Here is a 23,497-nt window from a genome sequence, read left to right as displayed (position 1 = left end):
CCCAGGAGTGGTACAGTCCGGGGCGGGGCGGGGCGGAGGAGTCTCTCCGTGGTCTCTCCCCGCCCCTTCCCGCCTCCGAGCCGGGCTGCGGCGGGAGCGAGTAAGCGCGCGTCCGTCAGATCCCTCCCCCGGCGCCGGCGACCGGGCTCCGCCCCTCGCCGAGCCGCCCCCTCCGCGGCTGCAGGGAGAGCTCGCCCAGCTTTGCGGACGCCGCCACCGTCGCCACCGTCGCCACCGTCGCCTCTTCCTGCTACTGCTGGCGTTCCCGGGCCGCTCCCGGTGGCGGCGCTGCCCTGGGTGGGCGGCGGGCCCGGGCGGCAGCTGAGCACCCGGCGCGGCGCATCCAGTTCTCCCGGCCGCGCGGCGCCGTGACAGGTGCAGAGTCTGGGCTGAAGTCTCACCTGCAGCCATCGCCGCGATGCCCACAATGCGGAGAACAGTGTCGGAGATTCGCTCTCGCGCTGAGGGTGAGTGACCACCGCAACAGGGGGGCTGTGCGCGGAGGAGGCGCGGAACCAGCCTGGTGCAGGGCTATGAGTGAGCGAGCGTGCACGCGTGAGTGTGTGTGTGTGTGTGTGTGTGTGTGTGTGTTTATGTTTATCCGGCCAGAAATACCTTGTCCCACCTCTTTCCCTTGACAGTCGCCAGACTGTCGCGCCCGGTCCCTAGCGGACCCTTCTCCCTGCCCTGCCTGCAGTGCTCTCACAAATCCTTTCCAGGGTCCAGACCCTCCGAATTGATACTGGGAGAGAGCCCCAAGGCTTGCTTTACACCGCAGCGTGACCATTAAGTCCAAGTCACCAAGCGCACTTGCTTGCCCAACTCGCCACTAGCCAGCGAACCTCCGGGTTCTTAGCTTCCTCCCCACCCTAAAGAACAGATCGCCAACCCGCCGCCCTCGCCTCCAGCGCCCACCTCTTAACAGCACCCACATCGCAGCTCCAGGGGAAGCGGATTTGCCCTTCACAAAGTGTAAGAGCTTTTGATCCATAGTCCCTTGCCTCTCTAGGCGCGAGGATTCTTAATTGGAGTTCGGTGCTTAGTAGGTGACGTGCATTACGATCTTTCATTCTGTCCTCTGCAGTGAAGTCTCACCTGGCTGAGTCTCTTGGCTGAGGTTTCGTTTTTGTTTTTCCTTATGCCTGAAAACTGCACTTTGGCCAGTTGAGCTGATTTGTAGACGATGTTTTCTTTGCTCCACCCAGGGCCAGCTGTTGAATGGCTACACTTGTCCACTTGTCGGTACTGAGCAACAGATGCCAAGGGTAGAGGCAAGGGAGGTTTGGTGGGCGAAGCACTCGTCATCCCAGCTGAGGAGCCTCAGCATCCTATCTGTCCTGTGGCAGCATTCAGTAAATATTCCTTGATTTTGATCAGGGCAAAGCCAAGACTACATATCCCGAGTTTTGTTTTTCATTGCCATAAACCTATAGTTGAACCCTGCAAAGAGGATAACGTGTTTTTGAGAACTGAGCTATCTTGTCACCATTACTGATTCTCACCCTTCCTCCCCACCCCCACTCTTCAATGTCAGGCTGGTCATAATAGTGGTTTTAGGAGAAAAAGAAATGTGTGTTTTACACACACACACACAAACATACACACACGTGGGGTGGGTGGGGAGTCCAGGGATTTAAGGCAGGGCATTTTATTTTTCCTCTGTAATGTCCTCATTTGAAAATAGAGTTCCTGGGCTCTAATATCTAGGATTTTCTGATTTCAAGACTTAGGAAAATATTAAACTGCTCTGGGGAGAGAGCCACATAGAGTCAAAACTAACCTGTGTCCAACAGGAATTTAATACATACTTATTGTGATAGCAAAAAAAAAAAGTCACTTATAGGACGTTTCAGTTTTATACAGTTGAATAGATAATATTTCTTTTAAAATGTACACAGTAAATATGTACTCATTTTTACACTTCTAAATGAAGTTAATTTTGCTGATCACCCTTTGAACTGTAGAGGTGATAAAAATATAATATAATGGTGATAGTTGGTGTTTTCAAATAATAGCAATTGATGGATCAGATATTGTGGGGAATAGGAACAAGAAGTAAAAAAATCTAAAAGAAATGCAGAAAATCCTGTGGTACATGTGAGGATTTTATTAGCATTGAAGGCCTGCAGTGTTCTTTTTGATTGGCACATGTGTTTTACAAAACACTTTCACAGAGTTTATGGGATCTTATAATGCTCCTAGAGGTTGGCAAAGGTGGAGTACCATCTGCTAGTTGAGGAAATGATGGCTCAGAATGGTTTAGTAACTTGCCCAAGGTCAAGTGGCTAGTTTAGTGACACATTTGGTATACAGCTCTGGGAAAACAAGGGCTGCTTCTTACTTAATCTTTGTATTCCCTGTGCATCTAGCACAGTGTCAGGCGCATTGTGGTGCTTGGTGAATGACCCTTTCCTCCCATATTGGTTGATTTGCTCAGAACTGTGAGGACAAAGTAATAACTGTGTGGGCCAGCAGTGTGGATTGTTGTCTGCTCTTCCCACATCTTTCTTTCCTGAGCAATGTTCTCCTTCCATAGCTCCTGCTTCCTAAAGGGCCTTGCTCTGAACTGCAGTCCTTTGGGCCTCAGCTGATTGGATCAGGCTGGGCTCCTGACCCAAGGGCATCGAATCCATTGGTGACTCACACTTGTAACCTTGTGGTTTGGCTACAAAGATCCTGTGTGTTATTATATCTCTCTTGGGAAGTATTAAGGTTAGAAACTTTTATAGTGAAAATCAAAGCAGAAAGGGGCAGAGGCAAATAATCTGATGGGGGAGAATCTGATGACTGTAATAGGTCATGCTAATTCTGCTGAAATAAATAAACAAAACCCATGAATAGATAGGAAAGAAAATGGAAGAGATAGGAAAATGCAGATGCTGAGAGAAGGTGGCCAGACCTTGGACTTGAAGCCCTTCCTAAGTTTTCTATTCCCAGTTCTCAAGAAGTTTAAAAAAAAAAAAAAAATCTCTGTTTGTCCCCCTTCTTGAAGTTACTTGAATGGGTTTCTGTTCCCTGAATCCAGATTGGCCAGATGCATGACTGTCTTGCCTGTAAGTTGTTTGTAACCAAATTGGAGAGATAGGACTGAAATGAAATAAGGAATAAATAGTCTAAGAGGGGCTGTTGTTAATTGAATATTGTGCTTGTTGTGGGTATTATCTGTCCTGTGCAAGATCAGGAATTTAGTACATGCTTATTCCTGAGCATGTGAATAATTCATTGAAGTATGATTTGATGAGTTCTCCTGCAGTGCTTTTCAAACTTTAAGGCATGTAGGAATCACCTGGGGATCTTGTTAAATAAAGGCTGATTTAGAAGGTCTGGGGTAGGGCTGGAGCTATTAGACTTCTGATAAGCTCACAGTTTATGCTGGAAGTTGCTGGTCTGCAGGTAACAGTTTTTAAAAGATTTTGCCATCTCTTGCAGTGCTTGGGAGGGCATTGAAGGTAAAGAGTAACGACATGAAAACAGCAAATGTGGCTTATTGTAGAGTTGTTAAGGAAATTAGCTAGGAACAAAAGGGAAACTTGGAAAGGAGTAGGATGTAAGTTTGGACAGGTAGAGCACTGCTAGATTACAGAGCATTTTGAATGCCAAGATGAGTCATTTGGATATAGAATCGAATATGTGAACAAGATCTTAGAGTTCATTAATCTAATTTGAGTATGACACTAATGCGTAATAACTGACAGAGCCAGTCTGGAGCCAAATCCTTATAAGAGAGTGACATCCCAGGAGAAGCATCTTAGATAAACTAAGAAATGCTGTGGATGGGCTGGAAGGACACTCACTGAATAGGCTCTATTGCCAATAAAGTCTTAAAATAGCAAAGGTCAGGATTAGCACTGAAATGGAACAGTAAAAATGGGAAGGGAGGAATCAGATTTCTATCACTAAACTCGTTCCACAGGTACTTGGGACTTATCGGTGAGCACAGTGGTAGAAGCCTTGTTCTTGGTGGTGCTTCCTTTCTAGTGAGGCATGAGAAAAAGCAAACACAATAAATAAGCAAATGATAGTAAGTGCTACTGAGGAATAAAGAGAAGGTAAGAAGGTAAGGCCAGTGGATTTCAGTTCTCAGAGGGTTGGTCAGGCTACCCTTCATTGAACAGTTGAGGCAAGACAGTTAGCCTAGTGGGGACCTGGAGGAAGGGTGAGGGAACAGGCAGAGGTAAGGGTCAGACAGAGGCTTCAAGGCAGGAGAGTCTGGAATGTCAAAGGAACAGGGAGGGCGAGAATAGTAGGAAATGAGCCACATGGTGGGACTTAGCTGTATAGAATAAGAGGCAGTTGGATTTTTTTTTTTTTTTTAAAAGCAATTCTCTCAAGCAGTAATTTTGAGTTCTAATGTTTATAATATTCCATGTCTTTAAACCTCATTAAAATGCAGTTTCTTTGGCTGCTTTATGAAGATTCTATTGAGTAGACCTGAGGTGGGCCTGGGGAACTGCAAAACAAATGAGCCCCCTTGGATATTCTGGAGCTGGTTCAACTCTTCTTTACAGTCTTGAGCCAACTGGTTGAGAAAAATTCCAACATCCCCACCTCCCACCCCCAATTCACCACATACCACACATTCTGACTATTGAACCTAGGGCCTTGTGTATGCTAAGCAAGTGCTACATCCCTGATTGAGATAATCTCTTACAAGATAAGGAAGTTGAGAAAGTGGGCCAATACCTTAAGAGAAGATCAAATTTTAATGAAATTGTAAGACATCCAAATTGACAGGCTTTAAAGCTACTTAGGAATTTTGAAGTCAGATGTGGGAAAAAAAAATCATCTTTGGAATCTTGAATTCAGAGATAACACTTGAAACCCAGTCAGTATATAAGTTTGCCCGAAAGCAAGAGTAAAAACCTAAGGTTAAGATTTTAGGTGTCTTCTACCCTGGCTAAATTAAATGGATATCTAAACACAACATCAGTAATCTAGAAACAGGGACTGAAATAAAGGTAGCTTATACACAAACTCATGAGGGATATTGGCTCCTTATTCCTTTTTGCTTCACCATTCTGAGCAGATGACTTCCATAAAGTCACAACAAAATTGCTGGGTGCCAGCCATCTTGTAGAAGTTCCAGGCAGGAAAAAAATGGAAGGGTTGTCCTGAAAAATGCCATACAGAGAATAATGCTTATTTTTGCATTGGCTCCCATCTTCAAGAGAAGCTGGGAAGTGTAGTTTTCCAGCACAGCACATTACTCAGCAGTGCATTACTAAAGGAAAAAGAGAAACCAGTTAAAGGGTAGGCAACAGGCTCAGTCACACCAGGTATTCAGATTGCCAAAAAGTCTTGCTTGAATAAAACAGGAACTGTTTTTAGAGCTTGTGCTTAACAAAATTACAAGCATTAAGTTGTTCAGAACTAAAGAAATGTACTCAGAAAAACACATACCCATCCAATGGTTTGCATTTTCTTCTGCTGAATATGATAATGATAAAATGGAAGGCTGTTCCTGGTTATGTAACACATGTGCTGTGGGATCTGTTTGGAAGTTGTCTTAGTGTCTTAGGGGGTTTACTAAATAACAACTCTAAAATGTTTGCAAGTGTATAGAATACTATGTTTCATTTACTTAAAAGATAACAAAAAGGACAGGAAAATTAATTTCTTGTTAAAGGAAATATTTTAGGAGGCTATTTCAGTTCAGATCAAAGATGACTAAGGTTTTTTTTTCCCTTGGATGAACATGCATTACCTACCTACTGTGTGCAGCTAATCGGGTGATGGGACAAAATGGATGGTGAACGAAGGAGACCCCAGCAAAAATGTGGAGATGTGTTCATGGCTTATAGCTGAAGTGACGCGGAGTGTAGTGATACATCATGTAATTAGTATTTCACATTTTCTAAATATGTCGTTTTATTTCATGTTATTCTAACTGTGTCAGAAATACATTTTTAGGTTTTGTAATCTATGGCATGAAATTCATTATTTTCCTCATCCTCAAAAATAGTGAAAATTGAATTGTGCACCTACATGACAGCCGTGGAAAGTTTGCATATGTCTTAGCAAGCATTTGAAGCTAGTGAAATGTTTGCTATGTGGGTCTCAGGATTTCATTAGAATGGTGGTGCTGGGAAGACATAGCTTTTGCTTTCCTTCTTCACCCCTCACCAAAGCCTATACCTTTCAGTGATCTCATCCTCTGCAGAGTAAAATCCTTCAAGGCACGAGTTTTTGTCTTGTCTTGTTCAGTGACAGGTTGCTCCCTGCAGGACATTAATGGTAGCTCATGTGTTTGTTGAATGAATCTGTGGCCTAGAGATGAGAATGCAGTAGAATCCAGGTTGTGAAATACTCTGAGCTAAGTCCAGATGTACTTAGCACCCTTTTACAAGGAACCCCACACCACCATGAGAGGATTTCTGTGATTTCTTCACTGTTGTACCCTCCCCCATCTCAAGTTCTACAGTTCTGCTTGTTTGTTGAATGAACTGACACAGAGCTTTGTTCTGAATGGAGGAGGAGCTTATTACCTTTGTTCTTTCAATTGTAGAAGTACTGCCTGAGCATTGGTAAATCTCACATCGCACAGAGAGTAAAATCACCCCAGATGATGCCATCGAATATAATCATGTTGTGATTGTACAATTTTATAAATTTTATGTAAGATTTGTATATTTCTTAAATGTTCTCATTTTGTATATGTCCTTCTAGCTATTTTCCAGAAGAGGAGAAAAATAAGATCATACTCTACATTATTTTTAATCTTTTTTCCCGTTACCTAGTATTTCATAGACCTCTATGTCCATATGATCTAGAATTGTGTAAATTCAATGGAGGGTGTGGTTTTTGTCTCTTGTCGCTTCTTACATCTCTAATTCTTAGAGCAGTGATTTGAACTTGCTAGGGGCTCAGTCATTATTTATAGAATGCACAAATTGGTGTCATTGATTTTGTGACAGTTTAGTATTTTTACCTTAAATACAGTTTACTAAGGAATGTCCTGTGAGTGGGCATTTAGGCCATTTCCGTTTTTGTTTGTTTGTTTGTTTGTTTTTGTTTTGGTGTTTTAAGTAGTTGTTTTAAAAAAACACCAAAAAAAGTGTTTGTACACTTCTCAGATTATTTCTTTGCGAAAAGTCTCTAGAAATGGAATTTCTGGGTGAAAAGGATGTCTCTTCTTATGACTTTTTTTTGTTTTGTAACTTAGACATGTAAGCTGGAAGCTATTGGTGTTGAAACCAAACCATTGGTCTGAATTATTTCATTTTAAATACCTTTTCAGTTAATTTTTATCTCTCTGGGTTTTGCAATTATATTGTGTATAATAAAGCGGATTTTTTTTTTTTTTTTAAATCAGGGATTGAACACAGGAGTGCTTAACCACTGTGCCACATCCCCAGCCCTATTTATTTTTTTATTTTGAGACAGGGTCTCGGGGCTGAGGATATAGCTCAATGGGTAGAGTGCTTGCCTTGCATGCACAAGGCCCTGGGTTCAATCCCCAGGATGAGAGAGAGAGAGAGAGAGAGAGAGACTGACTCACTAAGTTGCTTAGGGTCTCAATAAATTGCTGAGGCTGGCTTTGAACTTGTGATCCTCCTGCCTTAGTCTCCTTAGCCACTGGAATTACAGGCATGTTATGCCCAGCTATTTTTTTTATTAGTGCATTATAGTTGTACATAATCATTGGGTTTAATTTGACATAATAATATTGACAGGGAGTTTAATTTACTCCATTTCAGGCCTCAATTTCCCCCCTTTCTCTCCCCTCCTCCTTCTCTAATTTCCATTCTTCTACTCTATTGGTCTACCTTCCACTCATTTATTGATTTTTTTAATTGGTGCTTTATAGATATACATAAAGATAGAATTCACTGTGGTATATTTATACATGCACATAATATAATTTAAGCTAAGTATTTTTAAATGTTTTCAGTTAATTATTATGGGAATAGGTATTTGTTACTTATCCTACAAAAACAACAACAACAAAAAAAAAAAAAAACCCTTTTTTAATCTGCTGGAATACCATGGACTCCAGTTCTGTTTTTAAGGTTTCATACAGTGGCCCCTACATAATAGCTAAGATCTTTCTCATTCTATTAAGAATTAGATCAGAATTTAGACCAGCTGGAGTTTAGCTAATAGTTCCAAGGAATCTTGTTATATCAAATTGGCTTTCATATCTCAAATCAGCACTAAGAAAGAGAAAACATGAGTCACAAATGCTAGACATGTATGCAATGTAAAATATTCTAGTAGACACATTTAAATTATAAAACAGGTACCATTAGTTTTAATAATATATTTATACTACTCAAACCTTAAATATATTAATATAAGTAATATTTATAATGTTAATATATAATAGTAATATAATGTTATAATAATATTTTATTTAGTAATGTATCTAAATAAAACTTAATATATTATAAGCATATGCTTCCTGTAACCCAGTATATTAAAAGTATTATTTCAACATTTATTGATATAAAATTATAAATGAGAGAATTGACATTCCTTTTTTACACTAAGCTTTCTAAGTCTGGTGGTTATGTTGTTTGTACAGTGTATCTAATTTGGATGCGTGCTTGGTAGCCACAGTGACCACTGGCTCCCCTGCCGAACAGCACAGCTATAGATTCACCCTCCAGCTTGTGCTAGCTTTGTAGGACTTCCTAGAATTCTTCAGTATATAAATTTTTTTTAATGAAAACCCAGAGCTCCAAGAAAGCTTATTAAAAATACATGTGTGGATATACTTGTCCTCCAGCTTCCTTGCTGACAACAGGAGGCAGTCACTTATGTCCTCATAAAACCTCACACATTGTGTTTGTGCTTAGATAACACTGCTTTTGACATGGCCCCTGTGGCAATTTAGGGAATTTATGTGAATACATGTGTCATCTTTGGAAGTCTTGTGGTTTTTTTTAAAAAAAAAAAAAAAAAGATTTGGTGGCAAAACCCATCCTGCCTGTCTTCCTATTAGTTTTTATTTAAATGTTAGCATAAATGTGAAATACTTTGAGCAGTACACTTTATGTTCAATATCACCACCTCTTTCGTCAGTGTAAAGGGACTGTGTGTCTGAGCGTCATGGATTATTTACGCCTCTAATTGATGGGGCACAAGGAGGTGTCAATTTATATATATATATATATATATATATATATATATATATATATATATATATATATATATTATTAGTTGCTCAAGACAATACAATGATCTTGACACATCATACATGGTGTCAGTTTTAAATTGAGCCTCTGTTCATTAGTTTGTCTGAGCTATCTTTGAAGGAGGTGACTGATCCATGTAGGGCTGTGCTCAGTAGCATCTGGTTAGTCAGGTGACAGTTCAGGCGGAGACTGCTGCCAGGAAGGACAGAGCTAAAGCTCTCCCAGGTTCTGGACCGGAAACCACTTTAGTTGATCTTTCAGATAAGACTGTTTTTGTGAGTGAAGCCGGTGAGCAGAGGGTAAATCAGAGGTGGTTTGTTCTGACACCAATCTAGACCAGCTGGGTTTCCGGAATGTGTCCTTGTGACTTTCCATGGTCCTGAGGAAAAGCTAATTTGGTGTAAAAGAAGTTTTCTTCCAGCTTCTGCAGACCCTCTTTTCCCTTTGCCCCTCCATCACACCCACATAGACTTAGCCCGATCCCTGACCTGAAAATCTCTGAGGTAGGGGGGCATTTAAGGAGCTCCGACTCCGCACTCTAAAGACCTGAGCACCGTTTCCCTGACCCCTCAGTGCCCGCCACACAGCTCCATGAGAGCTCCCGCCTAAAAACCCTGCCTCGGTCAGGTAGGAGGTGCTGATCACCGCCCCTGGCTGGGACCCCAGGGCTCTGCACTGGCCTGCTAAGGTTTCGGAATATCATGTACCTGCACTTTCTCTCCTGTTGCTCTTGGCAACTCATCCAGACCAACTTGTGGCCCCATGCAGGGCGCCTTTGGTTCTGAATGCATCTGCTGCCCATGACCACTCCTGCTGGCCACGTCCTGCCACTGTCTTCATCTCGGTGGCTGTGAATAGTTGACTCCTTTCAGTTCCCATCTCTCCTTTCCTTCCCCTTTCCTGTCCCAGACCATCTCCTTTCTCTGACCAAAGAAATGAATCAGATCTCAGTATAAATTTGTCCCAAACTGGATGAGTGTCTCTGTACTTTAAGCTTGAGTTGGGTTCATGCCACCGTCTCTGCCGGGATGGTGGTGATAAATGTTGCCAGGTAAACTGGATCAACTTGTCTAACTTTATTTTCACTCTTATGGGTAGACCTTAGAGAAATGACACGGGGAGGACCCTGCCTGCCATCTTCAGTGCAGAGTGTGGACAGGGCAGCGGAGGCTTGTGAAGTGTGGCTTGTTGTATAGCCACATTGTGTACCTCAGTGGTACTCAACCCTGGATGCACAGTGTATCACGTAGGGGTGTTTCTGAACAGTGCCGACACGTGGGTCCATCCTAGTCCAGTGACGTCAGTCTCCTCCGTGGGGATATGGACCAAGTGTTGGTATTTCATCTCCCAGATAATTCTAATGTTCAGGAGTAGTGGAAAGAAGATTAGATTGCATATTTATTTAGCCATATGTAAATACAGTTATTATGTAAATAATTTAATTTATTTAGTTATATGTAAATATGTTTAGTCATATATGTTGCCAGCCAAGAAATCAAGAGCATATGGATATTTCTGTTTTTTTTTTCCCAATCCACCAAATTGCTTGATGGGTCTAATTATATTCCTCTTAATTTTCCCTCTTACAAGTGATGAAGTTCATATGATGATATTTATTCAATTTTGAAGATTTTCTTTAAAATTCTGAATTGAACATTGAATTCAGCACAACCAAATGAAGAGTACAACATGTCTGAGTTTATTTTTAGCTGGTATTATATCTACTCTGGGAGCTTAGTGAATATGAGGTTTTCTGTGGTATCATTACTGGCTTTGTGCTAACCTGCTTACTTTTAGTATATTATAATAATTAATAGCTTTATTCTTCCCATATTGATAGCCCTCAGATTTAGTCATTTGCAGCTAGGAAAAAAAAAAAAAAAGCTAGCTTAACAAGTGGGTAATAGAAGTCTTTGAAACTTCTTTGGTAACCTTACTTCCAAGGGATGTCCTTTCTTCTATTGTGTATTTCTACAGTTATTGATTTATCCCACCATAGTATGAAAAGGTCTTTTATAGGTTAGTGTATCAAGTGTGAAAACTTACCACAAGTTCCAACTTATTTGCCTTTCCTGGTTGTGGATTTGAAGGTCAATATTTGAGACTCTTAGTTTGGGCAGTCTGGGGGCTGTTTGGCCACTTGGATGAGGGCTGTATTCTGGCTTCCGGCTATAGGCGGTGGCCACTGCTGGTGGTGAAGGTTATCATCTGCAGCTCTGAGGACTGGCAAGTAAACACTACAGTGCCTCAGATTGAGTGCACTTGCCCAACATTTGTGTGATTGTTTTTTATTTTATAATTCTCATTTATTTGTTTTTCGTTTACATTTAGACTTGCCTTTATTGGCTGATAGTGTGACTTGTACTTTATAGATGAAAACCTTTTTTAAAAGCCAGGATTTGCCCTCATAGAGGAGAGCGAGGGAAGGTTCTGACTTATTGGCTCGGTTTAACCCTATGGTTGCTTATGCCTGCTTTTGTTTAAAATTCAGTAAAATAATCATTATATAAGTTATCACATGGATTTTTGTGGTTGTTTTGGTGGTACAGGGGATTGAACCCAGGGGTTTTTTACTGAGCTATATCCCAAGCCCTTTTTAGCTTTTATTTTGAGACAGGGTCTCACTAAGTTACCCAGACTGGCCCTGAACTTGTTGTATCCTCCTGCCCCAACCTCCCAAGTCCCTGGGATTAGAGGTGTGTGCCACTGTGCTCAGTATGAGTTGGCTTGTTGTGAACTTCTGCATGAATATAATTAGCAAAGGAGAATTTTTAAAAGCCCTCTTGATTTCCCCAGGTGCCAAGTTGAATTTCCCTTGATCTTATTAAGTGACTTTCCCCATGGAATTTTTTATCCCTGTGGTTCATGAAACACTCATCTATGTACTTTAAGTTTGACTAAGCCTGAATACCAAAGCCTGTGGTCAGAACCTAGTAGTAATTTTTCTTTATGTCAGACATTTTTTCATATGTTCAAATATGATTATTTTACTGAACTTTAAACAAAAGTTTAAACAGCCCCTTTTTTGTTGCTGTTGTTCCACTGGAGCAAACTAATAGAACCACCATCTCCACTGTTTAAGTCTTGTGGGGTTTGGGGTCCTTTCAGTCCTGGCTCTTAGACAGGGTGGCCACCTAATAACCAGTGTGCATTTGTTTTGTGACTTAACACTTGAGGCCATCACTCATTTAGTGCTGTTTCTTCTCACTCGCTTTAGCATCTTAAGCTAATGCCTGCTAAATAATTGACTTGAAGGAAAGTGCAGCTAAGTACTCACAGTTCCCTGTAGTGCTGGAGTGAAACCTGGGTTCTAGTCCTTTCAGGTTGTGTGGCCTTGAGACTGTCTCTGAACCTCTCTGAGAATCCTGTTGTTCTTTGCAGAATGGTAATACCTGTCTGTGAATCAGCTGCCTGTTGGATAGTGAGGAGATGAAGCCTAACCGCACGCTGAAATCTCCCATGGAGCTTTTAACATGCTGACCACTGGGACCCACCGCAGATATTCTGACTAAATCTTAGGAATAAAAGTTGAAACAAGGAGAGGAGAGGAGGCTTGGACCAGTAGGCCTTGTGGAGGTGGTGGAATGTGGTCAGATCAGGAGCTTGAAGGAGGGAGGGTCTAACAGATTGATTGATAGAGAAGGTGTTTCTTCAAAGAAAAAGAGGAGTCGAGAATGGCTAACATTTGAGGCCCTGAGACCCAAATGATGGTGCCATTTACTGAGATAGAAAACACTGAAGGAAGAACAGAAAACTTCCTTATATCTTACAAAAGAGTAAGACAGTCACCATGTGCCAAAACATGTGGACAGTTTTCTTATTCTCTGCAAATGATTATTGCATTTCATCCAGGTTTCATCCTCTCCTTCCCTCATCTTTTTTTTCCCCCTGAATATTCTTTAGAACTTCAGCAAACCTAATTACCAGTGTCTCTTCCCCATTCCCTCTCATTGGAATGGATTTTAGGCATCTGGAAACCTTGTGGATTCAGTCTGTTTGGGAGTGAGAATCTGTTGCCAGGACTCTTGCTCCATAACCAGAGCTGATGAGAACAGTCTCTGATGTCATCTTTGTGCTCTTTTGGCTCTTGAGGTGCTCTAGACTGCAGGGTCATTTTCCGGGACTAAGATGTTAAATGAAAGCACTAGCTAAACAAATGTCACTCGAAACTGCATCTGGTGAGTGATTAGGACAAGATCGAGCTGTTCAGATTTTGAAAGTTGAGTTATTAAAATGCTGGCATGGTTGTGAAATCCCAGGGTGTTTTCTTAGTCTGACACATGTCGTCCTGCTGTACACGGCTCTGTGGTGGCCCAGGTATGCCAGCAGGTCCCGTGGGGACTGACCTCATGATGCCAATTGGTAGAGGCAGCACCAGTAGCTGCAAGCTGAGGAGGCTCTTTTCTGCTCTGGCTGCTCTTTATTTATGGCATTAGAAAATTCTTGAAGCTTTTGTTCCATCCATCTTCTCATCCTTCTTCTACCTGTGAATTGGGTGGGCTGATGGCAGACTCACATTGTGTAGGCGTCCTTGCTGTAATGTCACTGAGCTGGGTCTTTTAAGATTCACAACCCACCAACTGTCATTCACACTCCTAGTTTAATCTGTTCAGTGGAGGTTTCTGTCTTTGGTGGCCACTTCCCCACAAACTGAAGGCTGTCCACCATGCCTTTCCTGCCCTTGGGCATACAAGTGGTGCCTAGATCTTGAAGCCCATCTCGTCTAACCAGTCTTGGTGGGTTCTTAAATACTGCCCCTGGTGCCTATGACAGAGAAGCCATCCCAGAGCCACACCCATTCTCAGGGCCATGCTGGGCACAGTGGAGCTCTCTGGGACACCTGTATGGGTTTCATGTTTTCCTAGTCTTGCTCAGTTGACTTGCTGGGTATTGTGCTGCTGGGTTGCAGTTCTGCTCCTCAGAACCAGGCAGAGGCAGCATCACCCCTTTCTGTATCCTGGGTGGTTTCTATAAAGTTAAAAGCTGTTCTCCTGCTTGTAGGAAGTTCATGTTGCTGTGTGTGCTGTGCTGACGTGCCCACAAAGTCCTATTTGGCAGGTAGGCTTTAGTTTCTTCACCAGGTGTTTTTGATGCTTGAGGCTTTGTTAAAAAAAAAAAAAAAAAAGGTGAACTATTTTTTTTCTCCCTCACAAGTTCACAATGGAGGCAAGAAGCAGGTGCCACTCAAACTCCTCTGACTCATCCTGAGAATAATACAGCATCCAAATGATGTTATTTGGGTATTTTTGCTGCTTTTATTAAAGTGAGGACTAGTTTGTAGGAACCAGTTATGCATCTGCCTGTTTTTGTGTTTAAAAAAATATGTAAATAGTTCTTTAAAAAGGAAGTTGTAATAATAACTCATAAGAATAATAGCTGCTTCTGTGGCAGTTTATTAAATTTTTTCCCGGGGGCCTTTTAAGGGCTAGCTCATTCAGAACAGTTGTGCAGTTGCATCTTCTATGAACAAATTGCCCCTGAAGTCAGCCGGGTTACTTAACTACCCTGCCAACGCCTGCAGCTACTCATTCGGTGGTACTCTTCTGGGTACAGACGGTTAAAAACTTTGTCTGCACAAGGCATTGTGTGAGTGGTTCTCTGATGACCTTATAAGTGTCCTTTAAAAAATCCTCTTGAAAGGATAAAATAATGGAATTCCAGAGTCAGAAGGGGACTTAGAATTCATTTCAGGCAGCACAGTACCTGAGGCAGCCTGCTTGCCATTGACTGTCCATTTCCTGCTTGAGTACCCCTCCATGAAGGGATCGCACCTCCTAAGATAGTTCATTTCATTCTCAGCTCTAATTCTTAGCAAGTTCTTTCTTGCTAAGAAAGCAATAAAAGCTGTACAAACATTCATTTTCTGCATGTCATGCTCTGCCAGATATCCCCATATTATATTTGTACAATTGACATTTTTAGCCCATTGTATAGGACCTTCAAGTTATTCAGCCTCTCAAAATACTCTTGAGTTCTGATCCTTTCATGTCAACTGTCTATTTCTTATGTCATCTCTGTCCTTAAGTTGTCTTTGGAACCCAGGAGTCTGGTTCCAGAATCCTGACCAATTTATGCAGTTCCTCTAGGCAAGGGATCTCCTGGATCACAGCTGAGGCTCATAGGACTCGATCTTTGGGATCTCACTCACTCTGCCCAGTATTGCCTTGTTTTTGTCTCTGTAAATCTGCCCCATTTTCCATTAATATACTTCTGACATGGTGTTAGTCCAATTTTCTTTACTATAATGAAATACCTGAGGCTGGATACATTTATGAAGAAAAGAGGTCCATTTTGGCCCACAGTTGTGGAGGTCCAGACCAAGGGGCCATATCTGGTGATGGCCTTCTTCCTCACAGTGCCCCAAGACAATGCAGAGCATCACATGGCAAGAGACAGGGAATGTGTGTGTGTCTTCTCTGGTCTCTCTCCTCTTCTTATAAAGCCACCAGTATTTCGTCATAGGGCCTCCACCCTGATGTTCTTATCTAATCTTAACACTTTCCAAAGACTCCATCTTCTAATACCATAATCAGGTAAAGTTTCTGCTCTCTTATTGCCTCACAATGGGGATTAAGTTTCAGTACGTGAACCCTGGTGGAAACACTCAAGCCATTACCCAAGCCGTATTGGCATGCATGTGACTTCAGGTGCCAGGATATTCTCCAGTGTGACTCCAGTGAGTCAGGTGACCCTTTCTCTAGGTGGCAAGTTCTCATTCCCAGCAGGACATCTGATTGGCTTGGCTGGTCAGATGCCCAGTGTTGACCCTGACACCTACGGCTGGGTTACCAGACCAGGGGAGGAATAGAGGACCAGGAGGCCAGTGGACCCAGAACTGGCTCTTTAGGGAAAGGTTCTCAGACCTGGTTGGATGCGGGGGACCGGGGGTGGTAGCCAAGGGATAAGCTCCAGTATGAACCTCCTTTCTATATGTTTGTCAGTTAGCGACAATGAATCCATATTGTTACACAGTCATGGAATTGTGTGTCTCTGTCTTATAATAGTAGGGTCTAGCCAGAAGCCTTCCTAAAATCCAGATGCTAGTATTTCAAGAAAAGAAAAAGAGAGGAAGTGAGTCTGTGGAGGCTCACTGGTCTCCAGAGGTCACCACCTCCCTTTAAACCATCCTTCCAATGAAGTGCACTTGGTTTTTGACTGGCATAGACCTCATACTCGCTGGCCAATAATGGTATTGTTCACATTTAGGCTGTGTCAAGGACCTCTTCTGAGAATTCTGGGACGCTCTCCTGTGCTCTGTGTATGCTGCGAGACCCACTTTCACAGCAGTTGAATCCTCCCCAGTGTTACCTGAATTCTCAATGTAAAAGGGAAATATTTTTTTTAACTTCCAAATTAATATTCTCAAAAAATTCCCACTCTGGAACTCTGAAGGCACATGTCTAGGCCGCTGTTTTAATAAACAGTGTTTTATAATGCTCGGGATCTGTTGACTCTCCATTTTAGAACACCGGGGGATATTTTTCAGCTGCATCCCTTGAATCCTCTTTTGTTCACCATTGGTTTTCTTTCTATGAATAGTGATGGTTCCCTTATCCATTCTGAGTATTCTCACAGTTCTCTAGGCCTGTGTGTGTGTGTGTGTGTGTATGCATGTGTGTGTGTGTGTGTGTTGCTGTGAAATAGAATTCTTTTACAGCAACCAGGTGCTGGCTTTTATTTCATTTCTTTTTTTTTTCCTTTTTAAAAAATCATCCCCTGCTTTCTCTTTTGCTTTAGTTATTACAACTCGTGTTCGTTCTGGTTTTTAGATGACTCTCCTTGGTAGACAGTGAGGTGAAGTAGGAGTTGGGAAGTTCTGCTTTTTATTTGATGATCTGTTAACATTGCATCCTGTCCTGCCAGCAGCAGGCCTGTCTCATCAATGCCTTGTATTCAGAATGAAAGGGGGGAAAACATGTGGAGGTCTCTAACATTTTGTAAAACAACTTTCCTACTTCCTGAGGTGTCTGCATCGGTTATCACTCACTCCTGAGCATGGGAATCTATTTCCAGGCTTTCCTTTGGTCTTTCTCTATCTTCTTTCACTTGCTCATGGACTTCCTGTGCAGCGGTTGTGGCCTTTCAGACTAAGCCTGCCTTTTCCCCTCGTCAGGGCCTTTCACAATTCATCAGCATGTTGCTTTAGAAGGCCTTATGGGCTTCTGTCCCTTTGGGGTCTTGATGATAGCTTGAAATGTGTCCTCCTGAAGTCTGGAGCACGTGTCCAGCCTGGCGTGGATTCTCCCTTTTGACAGTCAAAGGTCTTTCATGCTGTCATGGTTTCTAAGACTCTTACTGCTTTACCCCTTTTGTGTCACTTAGCGTCCAATTCACAGGAGCAGTTCCTCATCTTGTTTCCTGTCCCCTGTGGGAGATGAACTTGATGCTAAGGCAAGTCGCCAGTGCTTTTAGCTAATTGAGACTTCTAGGAGATGTCTGGTAGACGTCTGGTAGTTGAAACCCCTCATTGCTAGCACAGTCTGCTTCCGTGGCAGTAGTTTTTTTAAGTCTACACTGGGAACATGCTGTCGGATCAAGACCAAGATCTGTGAGATGTTAAGGCAATGCCATTATTCCCTCTGTAGTTCATTGTTCAACTTGCTTTTCCAGTTAAGCACAATTTAGCATTAGTGAATGTTTTATTGCTGTGTCCAAGCAACTCAGCATGCCCAAGATGATTGTTTTTGTAGGTTAATATCCAAGACTAACTGCCATGGAGTTTGAGTGCTTACTATGTGTGAGGCTTAACATTAGGCAGAAGATATTTTCATGAAATACCACTTAAGGGTGGCCTTTTTTCTGAATGTTAGTACTACTTTTTTCAGTGTCTTCTGCTTAGAATTTGTACTAGTACTTTTGAAGCCTTGTGCAATCCAGTTTGACTTCAGGATGTGTTAAGCCATTAGGTGTTTTTTTTTTTTTTTTTTTTTTTTCTGTTTTAGACAAGATATACTGTTGATGTGTTTTTTATACTTGTTTATTTTTAGGTCACTTTCCACAAAAGCACTTAAAGAAAAATATCAGTTACCATGTATGGTAATGACAGATCCTGATACAAAATATTTGAATGGGTATGAGGATAGAGGCAAGACTATGTAACTTCTGGGAATTTTTGGATAACTGAAAGTAGAAAATTTAGTAAACATTTAGTCAGTGGAAGGGACTTTCCTGTGGTGTTATTTTGTTTTTTTCCCATAGCATCTATTATTCTCAGTTGTGATTTACCTAAATATGTAGGTCAAAAGATTAATGTTGGAGGTGTGGTGATTTTTTACATATGGGATACATTCAGAACTTTCAGAGACAACACTTCAAAGAAGAAGGGTCAAAGAGGGTGCTTTGACATTTAAGTGATACCTAACAGAGCCATGAAGGTAAGACACGTTCTTGACCAGAAGAACGGTGAAGGGGTGGAATAGATCCAGGACAGGAAAAATGGACGTTAAGGGAGATGTGAGATCAATTTCAGTTGTAGTAATGAATACATCAATGTGAGAGCTTTAAAGAAGCAGTGGTCTTTGTCAGTGTCCTGTATTGTCCTGGCTCTACTGCTCACTGGCTCCCTGACCATGAGAGAAGCAAGGTTTTGTCATCTTCATTGTGTTGAGAAGAATTCTTTTAAGAAAGTGAACACTTTTGTATGATGAAAAAAATCAAATTTTTTTTTTAAGCAGAGCATCATGTTTTACGTTATCAAGGATAAGTGTCTCTTTACTACATTTGATTATAATTCAGATGGGCTTGAAGGTAAGGAGCCAGGATCACAGTCACATGGATCAGAGGGTGATGGGGAAGAAGCTGAGATGTGGAAAGCTCTGAGGCTCTTGTGTAAGTTTGTTAGGGTGGCAGCCCACAGTTATCCCAGAGCATACCAGACTCAGAGCATGGTTAGAACATCTGGTAACATGAGAGGAGATCTGATCTAGCAAGTAGGCCCTGCTGTGGAAGGTGCCAGGTAGCCTGGTGATCTCTTGAGCAAGGCAGTACACTGTGGTTTCAGATCATCATTCTGTACAGAACAGAAAATCCAACTAATGAGTGAGGTTCAGGGGACAGAGCTCAGCATATTGAAGAAGGCCATCCAGGTCCTGTAGGATATCAGTGTTCACCGAAGTTAGATGCGCATCGGGACTGGACTGAGCTTCCTGAAGAGGACAAAATGCTTCTGCTAAAATTCCATAATCTGGAAGCTGAGCATATCTTGTAAGTAGGTGGAGTAGTTCCTGGAGTCAAATGTGAACTTCCCAGAAAAGTCCAGGAGGATCCAAGGAAGTTTGACTAATGGGCATTCACTTCAAGATGCCACAGAATTAGGCCTGTGCTCCACCTTCTCACCTGTCCAAGTGGCACATAGTCTGTGATTGGTTTAACTTGGGCCATGTGCCTAGCTTTAAGTCAGAAAGGGGCTCAGTAACTTGATGAGCAGTCCCCCCCGCTGGGTGGCCTGCCAGGGAAGCAAGTTCTCCAGAGGAAAAGCAGGGGCTATTTCCAGGAAAAGCAGAAACTGAGCTGGAAAGAGCAACAGAAGTCCACTGCACAGAACCTGGTAGAGGAGTGAAGTGTTAATGCAATTGCAAATTTAATTTCCTTCCTGGCTATTGCAGTCATGGTCCAGAAATTTGAGAGGTATTGGTATTGCTGAATAGTTTCTATTTAATTTCCATACTTTTTAAAGGTGTTTCATTTCTTTTGTGTCATATTTGAGAATGTAGTATGTGAGCCTTCACTTTCAAAGCACCCTGTTCACTGTTTCCAGAATGTTAATGCCTTCCCATTGTGCTCTGTGTCTCTGACCAGCTGCTGTCAGGCTCACAATCGAACATTTGAAATGACTGTTGTGCTCCAATAATGCAGAACATGGGATTTCAAAACTCCTTTGTAGCTGCAGTAACTGCCTTTGTATTTCTAATTAAATTATCTGTGTAATAAAAAAACATTAAAAATAAAATAAATAAAATACAAACATCTAAATTATTCTTCCGAAGATTGCTTTGATCCAGAAGCTTGGGTCAGGGAGCAGCAGGGAGGGAAAGAAAGAAAAAAAATAGATATTTTTTACATATGTATACATTAGACAGGAACTTTTAATTATTATTTTTCCTAAAGAACAAAAGAAAAATATATTACACTTTTGAAAAAAGACAGTGGGAAATGTTCATAATTTCCTAAGTCACGCCTCGCTTTAATCACACCTCAAGTTCTGCCTCTCAAGTCTCCAGCTAGTTTACCAGTTAATATTCTTTTATTAGATTCTGACTGTTGCAAGCATGACTGTTTATTTAATGACCTCAATCTAGGTCAAGAAACTTGAGCAAATAGTATGGCCTCTTTAATGCCTAATATGGGAAGCCATTGAGTGAAAGGTTATATAATTGGATTCCCTTGAATCTGTTTGGGAGATAATATAATAGGTATTCTGATTCTAATTGCAGCCTTACTTATAATTACAATAGAGTTGAACCTGCAAAAATGTAATGGTTCTATAACTATATTACCAGGCAACAGAATGATTTTGTATCTTTTTCTTTTCTCCCTCCTACCTACCCACCCCTGCGTTTCTATTGCGTAACCCCTATACAGATGACAATTCAAGGAAAACATGTACTTACTTAATATTAACTCACAAAATTGGATGGGAAAATTTATTGTTTTACTAGCCACTTTGATTCACACTGGTCACAACCTTAATTAAATATTATTCAAAACATTTTAATGTTAAATACTTACATTAATGTCTTTGAGACTTCTGTTTTTCCTATATTGAGTATTTTTAAAGGGAGATTAATTTTATACTTTCTGGGGAGGATAGAGTGACAGGGACTATCTGAGTGACAGGTATCATGCTACCTTGCTGCCATCTTCACATCAATAATGTTGATGGATGAGGAAACTGAGGCTCAGATGATAAAATAATGTGCCTGATGTTAGGAAGAAGTACCATAATCAGAATTTGAACACAGATCTGTCTGCAAGTATTCTTCCCCCCACCACAAACACACAGTCTGCCTTTCTTATTTCATAATAGAAAATTATAGCTAGAATTTTCATGTGTATATGAGGAAGCAGGCACTGCCCCAAATATGAACTCATGTAATCCCCACAAAACCTGTGTAAGAAAGTAGGCAGCTAGAGGGTAATTAGTCTAAAGTAACCATAGCTTATAACCTCTTGCTTTTAGGCATGATACTGATGCCTTCCTTAGTTGTATTCTGTACTTAAAATATTATTGATTACTGTGTTTTAATGAGAAAAAGACACATGATTCTTAGGATAGGGCTGTTTGACTGTAAAGAGAAGCCCTCATTAAGTGATTAATTTTTGTTTTAAATCCTACATTAAAAGCAATGGGTCACTAATCTGAACAGTGCATTTTATTTAAGCCAAGATATCCAAAAGATTGTAAATTTATCATGTGATTCCAAAACAAAAAAGATAATTGATAAGATTTTTAAAACTCCTACATCTTTTTCATGTCTTGAGCTTCTGCTTGGAGTGACATAGATGGTAGCTGTGTGTGGTCTGTACAGTGATAACAAGAGACATGGAGAGGCTACAGGGTCAGGCCAGCTCTGCCCTCCAAGAATGCCATGTGCACTTCCACTTCTTTTTATCTCTGTCACCACAGTCCAACCCAGACCCCATCATCTTTTACCTCGATTGTCATGTAACCTCAAAGTGTGGTCTTCCTGCTTAAAACTTGCAGTGGATTCCTACCACGTAAAGAATATGAATTCACATTGCTCATTGTTTCTCCAGTCTGGCCCTCATTTTGTTTTATGAAGAACATTATCTTTTGCTCCTGGAAATGCCAAGTCCATTCTTCCCTCCAGCACTCTGTTCCTGCCACTCTGACTGTTGGTTGGGTTTCCCTGACCTTTCTTTACATATCATCAAGGTCTCAACTCAGCATCCCCTTGATGGATGCCTCCAGTTACTCAGCAGTAGGAGCATGAGGAGCAGTGGTAAAAGCAACAACAATGAGAACAGCTAATATTTACTGAGCTCTCACTACCTGCCAGGCATTATTCTTTTCATTTCTTAACTTATCCCATCCTCACAACCACCCTTTGAGGTAAGGAATTCTTGTTAGGGCTGTTATATAGATGGCAAAACAGAAGCACAGAGAAGTCTATTAATCATTCTTTCAAACACTGGTTTATTTTCTTCATCTATATTACCATGATCTGTAATTATCTTGTACTATTCTAGAAAATAAGTCCAAAATTAGGGACTTTACCTTATTTTCTGCTATTTCTATAGCATTTTAAAAATAGTAGGCACAGAGTAGACGCTTGAGTCTGTTGAATGAATGAATAAACAAATGAAGGAACTAATATGATCTTACTGATTGGATCTTGCTATTTGTGATAAGAAGTAGAAAACTTTAGAGATTATTCTGCTTTCATTGTAGAAGGTCAGAAGCCTTTCACTTGAATAACTACCGAGCATTGTTCTTCGTTACATAGTACTATGTGCTTGTAAACATGTGCTGAGTCTGGGCATAGGAAGGAAGACTGCATGTCAGCATACTCAGTCACTCAGTAACCATTGGTCGGTAGGTTGCAGGTGGTAGTTGGCTTAAATTGTAGTCACTGCTTATCTCTTCAAATATGGAAATTTTGCCAAGATCACAGAGCAGCATTTGGCCTCCTGATAGTGTTGGCTACAGATTAAGGTGACTGTTGCTACGAAACATCTTGATAAAGGCATGAGTAGAATTTTTTATTCTGTTTTCTAAATTTCCCGGGTCTTCTAAACAAATGAACTATTGACATTTTTTCCCCTTCCTGGTGCCTAGTGGATGCAAATTTTACAAGGTTTAAGAGCTTGAAAGAGCACATTAGATTATCAGCGGAGCTTCCTCATTTTACAAGGGAAAAGAATAACCCTCAGGGATCAAGAGGTTTGTGTAGGGTGACATAAACAATTGGTAGAAGAAAGAGAGCTCACCTTGCAGCCATTTTGTGGATTGAATGTTCAGCACTGTTGAGAGGGAGATGAGCACTTGTGCACTTCAGAGTCACAAGTAGGATGCCAACCCACCAGCACCCTAAGTCTTCTCCATAGTGGAAATTATTGCTAGAAGATGAAATTATCACCAGGAGGATGTTGCTTATACGTACTGACACAAAATAATATTCTTCTTGTTAGCCTATGCAGTGTTAAGAAAGATAACGTGGCTATTTATTTCTTTATACTAAATTCTTGGTCCTTCAGAAGTCTAGAAATAGCATTTGTTCATTTTATAACTAAAACTGAAGAATTGGGTATAGTAAAATTCCTGGTTTGGTGTGTGCTTAGGGCATACTAAATAACTTCATCATGAGATGAAATAAAACACAATTCAGAAAACCAAACTG

The 23,497-nt window shown here is 41.2% G+C and overlaps 1 protein-coding gene across 2 annotated transcripts in view; it reads left to right on the top strand.

The window, feature by feature from the left end:
* Positions 1–214: 214 nt before the first annotated feature.
* Positions 215–23,497, top strand: part of Atp8a1 (ATPase phospholipid transporting 8A1) — a 210,706-nt gene continuing 187,423 nt past the window's right edge. For both annotated transcript variants that reach the window (XM_071614255.1, XM_027938452.2), the window contains exon 1: positions 215–467. In XM_071614255.1, the coding sequence (XP_071470356.1) occupies positions 419–467 (49 nt within the window). In that variant the 5' untranslated portion in view covers positions 215–418. The remainder of the gene's footprint in view (positions 468–23,497) is intronic.

This window comes from Marmota flaviventris, chromosome 7 (assembly GCF_047511675.1).
Source record: "Marmota flaviventris isolate mMarFla1 chromosome 7, mMarFla1.hap1, whole genome shotgun sequence".
Lineage (NCBI taxonomy): Eukaryota > Metazoa > Chordata > Mammalia > Rodentia > Sciuridae > Marmota > Marmota flaviventris.
The sequence above is the reverse complement of the archived record's forward strand: the minus strand, read 5'-3'. Positions and strand labels throughout refer to the sequence as shown.